Source organism: Carex rostrata, chromosome 10 (genome assembly GCF_964058835.1).
Source record: "Carex rostrata chromosome 10, lpCarRost1.2, whole genome shotgun sequence".
Classification (NCBI taxonomy): Eukaryota; Viridiplantae; Streptophyta; class Magnoliopsida; order Poales; family Cyperaceae; genus Carex; species Carex rostrata.
Genome location: NC_135927.1, coordinates 4,618,261 through 4,627,915, shown reverse-complemented (window position 1 = coordinate 4,627,915; position 9,655 = coordinate 4,618,261). Strand labels below are relative to the sequence as shown.

Genomic DNA, 9,655 nt, shown 5'->3' with positions numbered 1-9,655 from the left:
AAATTTCTATGCTAGATCTTTCTCCTCTCCTACATTTTTTGTTTATTTAATAGTTATTTAGTATGGTTTGCTTAAATTATGATTGAAACTAGGGTTTGCTCTCTTTAGTTTTCTAAAACTAGGGTTTGTAAAATTGTGAAATTAGCAAATATGATAAGCATTGTTTACTGTTTAGATCACTGTCTTTCTTAATTAAACAACCTTTGAATAAGTTTGCAAAAATTAAACAAGTTAAACGTCTGTAATGTATAAATGACATAAATGATTAGGGTTTGGCCACAGTGCATGGTATTAACTGAGTAGCAAGTTGTGTAATGTTATTTTTACATTTTGTATATATGAAATGAGTACCTAAAATAGTCGTTTGTGAGGATTTTGGGGACTAAAAAGAATCCAGGGAGTGAACTTATAAATGTGCAAGATGCAATCAGTGGATGAATTGGTACAACAAATGGTGCAACAACACGACCAATTTCAATAACACGAGTTTCAATTCCCATAAGCAACATCACAAACACGCTGCAAGATATAATATTGAAACAGAAGTCACTTCGATTCTCAAGAAACAACTAGTAGTATTAACTGGACTTTGTTTATTTTGTTTGTTGATGCTTGTCATTTGTTTGTTAAATGTTGTGTTGTATTTTAATGTGAAGTAGTGCATCTGACTTTGTAGTTGTTGATTTGTAATGTATAATTGATTATTGTTTTAGGTATGTTGTGATGTTATATTTATTTAATTATGAATGCTAAAAATTAATTGTATATTTAATGGCTAGCAAATATGAACGCTATCTAATTATAATTAGAAAAATGCTCACATCTGATAATTAACATCGCCATCCAATTATGCAAGCAGCTATTTGTTCATGATATTACTTCTTATTTTGTACTTGTATCACTAATAATAAAAAAGTGGACCACTCATTATATTTATATATATATATCTTACAATTTAACTTCAATTCAATTTGAATCTTCGATCACTAACTTCCAAAATAAAAGAAACAAAGCTGTAACATTACTGGGCCTTGATCTTTGAAAGAGGATTCACAAATCCATAGACTCTGAAAATCCATGGGAAATTGTATCATTATATTCTTGAATGAAACTAATTAAATTAAAAACTCCAAGCAATCATAAGCAAACGATATTTTTCCAGCAATCATATGCTAATACATAACAGAACAATGACAAACCAAGCTACCCAACATAAGCAAATATATATGTATGCAAGTCCCATTCATTAGTTGGACAATTATATATATTTGCTTATCTTTAATTATTATTAATCTTAAAAACTTGTATTGGTAGCCCATCCTCAAACACTACATATGGATATGCCAAGGGCTGATCGTTCTTGCACAATTCCCACCTATAATTCAGAACACAATGATGCAGGAAGACTGCTAATTCCAACTTTGCTAGCTCTGCTCCAGCACACAATTTGTTACCACCTCCGAATGCCATAAAGTCTACCGTGCTTGATGACATGTTCTGTATTTATGTAAAAAAATAATGATCCAATTATTCAAACACTAATTTTTAATTGGAAAGCACTTCAGTTATATATTGGTAAATAAATATTAATGGAAGCAAAGGTCTTGTGCTTATTATTACAACCTAGCTCCAAATGGATTGCACCATGATGTTATTATATTTTTTTACTTCTTAATTTTGCTGACCTGCCACCTCCAAGGATTGAATTCTTGGGGATCGTTGTGAATTGATCCATCCAAATGAATTGCCGAAAGAACAAGAAGGACCTTCCAATCGCGCGGTATGTCGTAACCTTTAATATTTAATTTAAAGTGTTAATTTGGTGTATTACCGAATGAACATTTTTCACAAAGATGTGCAATTACTTGTACCTTGGTAATGCACATCTTCAATGGCTTTCCTATGTGTGAATTTAATAACATTGCCTAGCCTCAAAGTCTCCTTCACAACCTACACACACCAGGAAGCAATAAAATTATCTTAGTTTTCTTAATTAGTATTATATTGTACTACTCAATCTGTAGAGAAATTTAGAATAAGAGATAATACGTACGCATTCTGTGAACTCCATCTGCTTGTAGTCATCCCAAGTTAGTGTAGTTTCTCCTCTTTCTGCCTTTTTTCTTGCAATTCCAAGATGCTCATTCTAATCCAGAAATTAGATATGAGTATAAAAATCTTCTAATTTGTACAGAGAATACAAATTTGACTCTATATATTTTCTTTTGTAGAAGGACAACAGGGGATTCAATGTTGATAATTATTTTTCCCACCTTTTTAACTATAGATAACATTTTTTTTTTACCATAAAATTAACAATACTTTGTCTGTCCAAATTGGCTAGACTATCAAAATATCACTTTGGCAGTTTTAGTATTAGGTTATCTCTATATATTGACTTGTTCAGAAAATAGCCCTTGCTCTTTAGAACAGTATCACTCTGTATTCCCAAAAATAAAGACCAGTACCAAGTAATAGCTTGAACTTTGAAGTAAGAATAAATTAGACTGAATTGGACAAAATATTAATGAGACAAACGGAAAATAAAAATGTTTATCGCCCTTAATTCTTGATACTGCTCTGTATTCCTAAAAATAAAGATCAGTACCAAGTAATGGCTTGAAATTTGAAGGAAGAATGAAGCCTGAATATGATAAAGTATTAACGAGACAAACGGAAAATAAAAATGTTTATAACCCTTAATTCTTGAAATGCTCTGGGGCAACGACCAATAAAGAAAAAGGCGAGAGAGAGTGCGACACTCGTTGTCTCAAAACCACCAAAGAGCATGCCCAAGAGAAGATCAAACATCTTTCCCTTTGATAATTCCAATTCTGTCAGACACCAGCAAAGCAAGTCATTCCTTTCTTTAATTTCTCCTTGCCTCATTTCCTTCCTCAATGAATCCACCATGCGTTCAATCTCACTAAAAATCACTGATCGGGACTGCATTGAAAAATCATGTTTAAGTAATCTTATTTCCCAGGAATATGCTATACTTAGTTACCAATATATTTCTTTTTTTGTGAAAGAAGTGTAGTGCACCTTGAGAGCTTTCGAATATGGAGTTCCTGGTAATTTGAGAGGCATAGATACAACCCCTGGCATGAAAGTAGTATATTCTTTTTTTATCTTCTCTGTTTGTGGCTGTCCAGGCTCCAAGCCCAGAATTTGCTTCACCATCATATGAAATGTAAACTGCATAGTTAAGAATATAATACAATTAATGCTGAATGGAGAAGAGAATGTTGTACATTAATCAGTAAGCATAGTTGTATTGTTTATAACAATTTATTTTTAGGTCAAACTTAAGCCACTAAGTCATTAGTCATTGTATATTATATACTGGGTGATATTGTTGCATTCGAAAATTTAATTCAGCTACATACCTTCTTGGCCTGCTCTGTGGCAGAAAGGAAAGAACCATCCTTCCATGCATTAATAATGAGGAGCGTGTGGCGCTCTATATCAGGCAAGAAACGAGTACGCAAATCGTTAGACAGGAATTTTACTGCAATAGATCTCATCTCTTTGTGTAACTCGCCGGTCAGTGTTAATACGGACCACTCCCCCAGGATCCCCTCGACACTTTCTGGATAAGAGGTTTCGAATAGTCGCCCATGATTTTGCATTACAAAACGGTTGAACCTTGCATCAGTTGAAACAATTGTTGGTCCACCGAAGATATTTGATTTGAAAATCTTCCCATATCTACAAATCAAGTAGCACTTTTTTATTACAGGTGCAAAAAAAATTGTTAACATACTTTTACATTGATCCATTTTAAGCAGATTTCTATTTAGTTTGAAATCTGATTGAAGAACTTGTAAGTTGTAATTATTTAAAGTCAGAATAGTTCACTCTCATCTTTATCTTAAGAAAAAATATATCCCATTTTAATATATACTTAGCGACATGCAAATTTAAATATAAAGTGAACATTTGTACAAAAACCCTAGTCCTGTAATCACATGTTCTGTGCATGAACTATCACATAGCTACTTATCAGATGGTTAATTTACACATTTCTGCATCTCTGTTTAGTACGATGTAGTAGCAACTCAGCATGCCTACTGTGATGCGATCCTATATTATTACAATATTCATTTGCATCACAAATTCTGGAGAAAAAAAGCGCTGGAATAAATAGTAGCAATACAGGCTACAAGTAAATATGCTGACATAACAATACCATCAATTTAACTAGACATATACATGATCATGCATTAAGTAATTTAATTACCTATGAATATGGTCTTGCAAATACCGACCGATAGAAAAGGAAGGATGGCGCTTTAGCAATTCAAAGGTTTCTCCGATGAATGGCCATCCCATGCTTCCTGGTGGGAGATTAGGTCGACTCTTTCTTTTTTCATGCTTTTCTCTAAGAAAATAAATTGCAGAAAAAACAAGAAGCAGAAGGAGAGATAGAGATGAAAAATCAATGCTATTGATATGTAACTCCATTATAGTGAGAGTGGGGAGCTCAGTAAAGTTGAGCAGATTTGGTCTGAATTTAAAGATGAAATGAAACCAAGGTCCTACTAGCATTTGCTGGTTGGCATGATTCACGGAATAAAATAATGTTTCATCTCTAAAAGTAATTAAATAAGAGGAGGGCTCAAATGCCTCTATTTACCCTCTACATGTGCGAGGATCATGTTGTTATGAATTTTCGTTTATAAATATCAACCATGTTGTCAGTGCTTAAATTAAAAATATCCTCGGATTCAAATTATGATTTACCCTCTACAATTCATCAAATCATATTTATCTTCTAAATTTAAAAAACTCACAAAGAAAGTATTCCACTACTACATAAATGCAAACTTCTATATCGGAATAAAACTAGATGTAGTAACTTATTCCCTACCGCTAGAGACCAACACGATAGAAGAAACACCAATACTTCTATCGGTTACCCACTGATAGCATATAAACATTTATTCTATTGGTATGGTACTTATTACTGATAGAAGCGAATTTTTTTTCTATCAGTAATGGTTAGCATACCGATAAATGTCAGAAGCTCTTCTTCTAGTGCTCATATATTATGTATAGGGGTGTAAATGGAGAGAATTCAGAGCGAATTTTTTATTTTATTTTCTGATTTGCTTTTTTATCATTTAGTATTCTTAATTAGTATTTGTATATTAAGGTTCATGACTCAATCAACCAACAATTATTTGTGACATATCTGTATTTGAATTCATATTCGTGAATTATCCGCTTTGTATCCGTATCTGTTTAAGATGGATTTGGGTTTACAATTATCGGGTAACGAAATGGTAGCAAATAATATAATTAGTTATTATGTTTTACAAATAGAACACCAAAACTCATTCATTTCACATAGATGCAATCACATGACAAATATAAAAAGGAAAATAAATAAAAAATTATCTTTTTATATAGCAAGAGAATTCAAAAACACGAATATCTCTTCGGACAAAACCAATGATTTAACTAAATAACAAGACGTGTAAATAAAAGTAATATCATTACTCAATAATAAAAAATACCCATACATTGACTTTTCAAATACCCCTACACCGTCTGTTAGAGAGGCGGCAGTGATGGCGCCGTAAGTTTATGTATACCCTTTACTGACTGATAAAAACCAATTTGTGTAGGTCCTCAACACCGACGGGTAAAATAATAGTCTGTGTAGATCTTCAACAGTGATAGTTTAAAAATAGTTAGTGTAAGTACCCTGCACTGACAGATTAAAAAATAGTCAATCTAGGACCTAAAAACAGTCATTGTTGGTTTTATATATTACCATTCGACATTCATTGACATGAAACAAAATATCATGCAAATAATTTAGATAACATAAACAAAAGACAGCACAATAAACAACATAACATATTCATTCACAAAAGAACACACAATATAACAATAAGCAAAGCTAGGGTGTGATGTGCTCACCAAGAAAGTTCGGTGAGCACAACACCAAAAGTATATATTGGATTGACTTCAAACGCCGAATCCAAACCGTTGAAATCCACGTATTTCGTGAATGATGTATTTACATGCAAAATTTTGAAAGTTTCGAGTTTATTTGCTATAAGGTCAAGCGGTCAAAGAAATGAATTTTTTATAAGTTATTTTATAAGTTGTTTTATGTATTTAATTTTTATTATTTCTTTGACCGCTTGACCTTGTAGCAAATAAACTTGAAACTTTAAAAATTTTGCATGTACATATATCACTAATGAAGTACATGGATTTCAACGGTTTAGATTCAAAATTTGAAGTCGATTTGATATACTGGAGTTGTGCTCACCAAACCCTCTTGTTGAGGACATCACACCCTAGCTTTACTCATATAATAATATTTTCATAACAAAAATATAGAATTTTTTTTTTTGAAATAAGTGGTCATTGCCACCGATTTTCAGTAGAAAATCTCTAAGGTGAAGATGGTACCAACCCACCTAAGTTCTTACATCAATCCTCATAGCTAGAATTATTACAAAACAAAGGATGAAGAAATAAAGCTATGTAACAACAAAATAGCAACTAAAAAAAATAAAAGCAGTCATATATATCCAAAAAATCCGGTTCAAGGATCCTCAAATCAAGCCAGGTCTAACATTGTATTTCATGTAAATAGTTTAGAATTTGTCTAAGAAAAATGGAAACCATTCTCGTGTTATTACATGAAGTTGCGTCAATGCCTAAACCCAACATTCACATGTCACAATCTAATTGATGGTGAAGATATACCTAGAAGACAAAGGGGTTGAATCAATCTTCTTCTTTGAAGCTCTAGTGATATCGCTTGAGGGACTAGGTCGAACATGTGCTTCATGACGTAAAATCGACACACCTTGCCATCAACATGCCTAGGCTCAGAAATGTACAATTTGAGAAAAAACAAATATTTGTGTTGTGAAGGAATTTGAAATAATTGAGTACCAAATTAAAAATTAAAACTCGAGTGTACTAGTCCATACCTGAACAGAATTTTTCCGGATTACAACAAATTGATCTCCTGGATTTGATGAAATAAGCTTGTGCTTGTGCGGATAGAAAAGCATGTGGATTTGTCAGATATCTTTTTCAGATATAATTTTATATGTTGTATGTTATATGGATTTGTACGTTATATATATTTGTGGATATAAAATTAAGAAGGGCAGATGTGTCAGCTGCAAGTACTAATTAATGCATTAATTGTGCGAATTGAAAAGAACGTGTAATTTGTCAGATATCAGATTCTGATGAAATTATTTTGTCCGCCATATGTGGATTTGATTGATAATTTGTTTTTTTCATTTATTGGAGATGCGACTTGGAATGGGTCACGTGACCAAGTTACCTGATACATTTACTACTGAATCAGTGTAAATGCATTAATAATTGGCTTTTGGGGTCCATGGTGTCGAGTCTGACGCAATTTATCCATTGACGCTTTAAATTTTCATAGCGAAGGGGAAAACTCGGATCTCAATCCAGATCTAACTTCTTCCTCATTTATACACAAGTTTCACATTAGCATTAAGATTAGATTAGGTTATTTCATTATTTTCTTATTTCTATAATTTTCTATTTTACTTTGTACAGGTTATGAGAGAAAGAACAATAGAATAAAGGAAGCAAGTAAGCCTAAATTGTTTTATTTCTGAATTACTACTATTTTTCATATTATTTAAGATTTCCATGATGATTGGCAAGAGGAACTGTTCCAAAAGGAACATGCATACATATATTTTGTATGTTTCAATTTTATTTCATAGAGATAATTGTATTTGGGGAATATATCATATGCCCTTGGAGATGGGCTATGGTGCATTGCAATGCATGGGTATCTTTGTGCATTGGACTATAAATCACAGATTTAAAGTCCAAATGACCGATCTAAACCGTTCATCTTGTTCTTCATATTAATATGTGCTTGGGGACCAAATTTTACATTTTTTGAAATTTTTTTACTATTTATTAAGCCACTTTGAAAATCGCCGATCCGATGGTCCAGAAATTTGGAATATGTTATTAAGCCACTTTGTATACCGTTGAACTTGTTTAATTTAGAATATGTTAGTGGAAAAAAGTAAAATAATTTAGAATATGTTATTTTGTAATAATTAGAATTATTGTAATTTGGTGAAATGCACTTGTTTAATTTTATGTATGTGTTATTTTGTAATAATTTAGGATGTGTTATTTTGTTTCATTTCATATTTCGGATATTATTGCTTGTTTCATATAAAAAAAAAAAGCAATAGGAACGGTTCTTTATTAAAAAGGCCATTACAGTAAAAAAAAAAAAAGGAACGGTTGTTTAATAAAGAACTGTTCCTGATTGTTCAAATAGGAACAGTTATTTAATAAAGAACTGTTCCTGATTGTATAAACAGGAACGGCTGTTTAAATGACCGTTCCTATTTGTACAATCAGGAACGGCTGTTGAACCGTTCTTGATTAGAGGTACAATCAGTAACCACTAGGTCAAGAACGGACATAGGTCCATTCCTGTTATGTGTTTTTTACCGTTCTTGAGTGCTTGTTCTCCACTAGTGCATATCTCGGATCGAACTCTGCCACGGTGGAGGCGGAGGTGAACTAGTGGAGAGAAGGGCGAAAGCAGAGTGGAGGCCGGTGAGGATGCGGCAATGAGGGGAAGAGGAGGGTGGAGGCGGAGTGGAGCGCCGAAAGGTGAGCAGAGAGGATGAGAAACATTAAATATTAACGGTTAAAAGAATTACAAAATAAAACAGAAGTGTCCTTCTCCCTGTTGCTTGCAGACTGGCTCAAATTATTACCGTGGATATGCGCAAGAGAATAATAGCACTTCTCGTTTATTTTTAAATAGATTGTACAAAGTTATTCCTGTGGTAATAAAACGGTATTAGTGGCGAGGAGAAACAATATTGTGCGGAGGTAAGGTAATTCATGCACCCACGGTATACTCAACCTCAGTCCATTCTTCGAGCAGGGCCGCCATTCCGAGCAAGCACAATGTCAATGACTTCACCCTCCTCTCCGCCAAAGTGGATGCATTAACCAATAATGTATCCAAGCTGACAACCGACAAAGCAACAGTGGCAAACATTGTAACATGCGGTGACTGTGGAGAGCCCCACAATCCTAAGGATCCTTGTCCCCTCATGACTGAGGCCGAGGCCGAGCAAGTTTCCATGGTAGGGAACCCTCAATCTAACAATTACAACTCTAACTATTACAATGCATGAATGAGGAATAATCAAAACCCTACCTACAACAACCAAGGGGGCATGCACCAACCGAATTATCAAAACCGACCCTCACAACAGCAACCATATCTACAGTGACAATTTGATGCTCAGCCACCCCGCAAGCCTTATTTGGAATGGAGGATGGAGGACTTCATTAGATCTCAAAAGAAGGTAAGCGATGACATGGCTGCAAGTGTGGCTGCACTAACCGACAGAACAAAAAAATGTCAAAACTCAGGTTGCTCATCTAGCAATACCTACCAGGTCAGCCGGAGGTGAATCCTAAGGAGAGTTGCAAGTGCATCAACGACCGAAAAGAATGCGGATATGAAGGGCCTTCAACTAGCGAAGGGGGATCCTTCTTGCCACCACCTAACCACTAGAAAAGATACAGCATGGTCGAGTTTCGGACCATAAACAAGCGCTGCTTGGGAGGCAACCCAAGAACATAC

At 33.9% G+C, this 9,655-nt stretch overlaps 1 protein-coding gene across 1 annotated transcript; it reads right to left on the bottom strand.

Moving 5' to 3' along the window:
* Positions 1–1,137: 1,137 nt before the first annotated feature.
* LOC144561031 (cholesterol 22-monohydroxylase CYP90B52-like) lies at positions 1,138–4,606 on the bottom strand. Its single transcript, XM_078310251.1, has 8 exons — positions 4,244–4,606; positions 3,390–3,711; positions 3,046–3,198; positions 2,698–2,946; positions 2,054–2,146; positions 1,872–1,950; positions 1,686–1,792; positions 1,138–1,497 (listed from the first exon to the last, which is right to left on the bottom strand). The coding sequence occupies exons 1-8, from the start codon at positions 4,549–4,551 to the stop codon at positions 1,279–1,281; spliced, it is 1,530 nt and encodes a 509-aa protein (XP_078166377.1). The 5' UTR covers positions 4,552–4,606; the 3' UTR covers positions 1,138–1,278.
* Positions 4,607–9,655: the final 5,049 nt, after the last annotated feature.

Coding starts and splice junctions, on each gene's coding strand:
- LOC144561031 (XM_078310251.1), bottom strand. CDS start 4,551: ATGCTAGTAGGACCTTGGTTTCATTTCATCTTTAAATTCAGACCAAAT. Junction 3,712..4,243: donor TTGCAAGACCATATTCATAG/GTAATTAAATTA, acceptor CTTGATTTGTAG/ATATGGGAAGATTTTCAAAT. Junction 2,147..2,697: donor GAGCATTTCAAGAATTAAGG/GTTATAAACATT, acceptor TTTCTGGATTAG/AATGAGCATCTTGGAATTGC.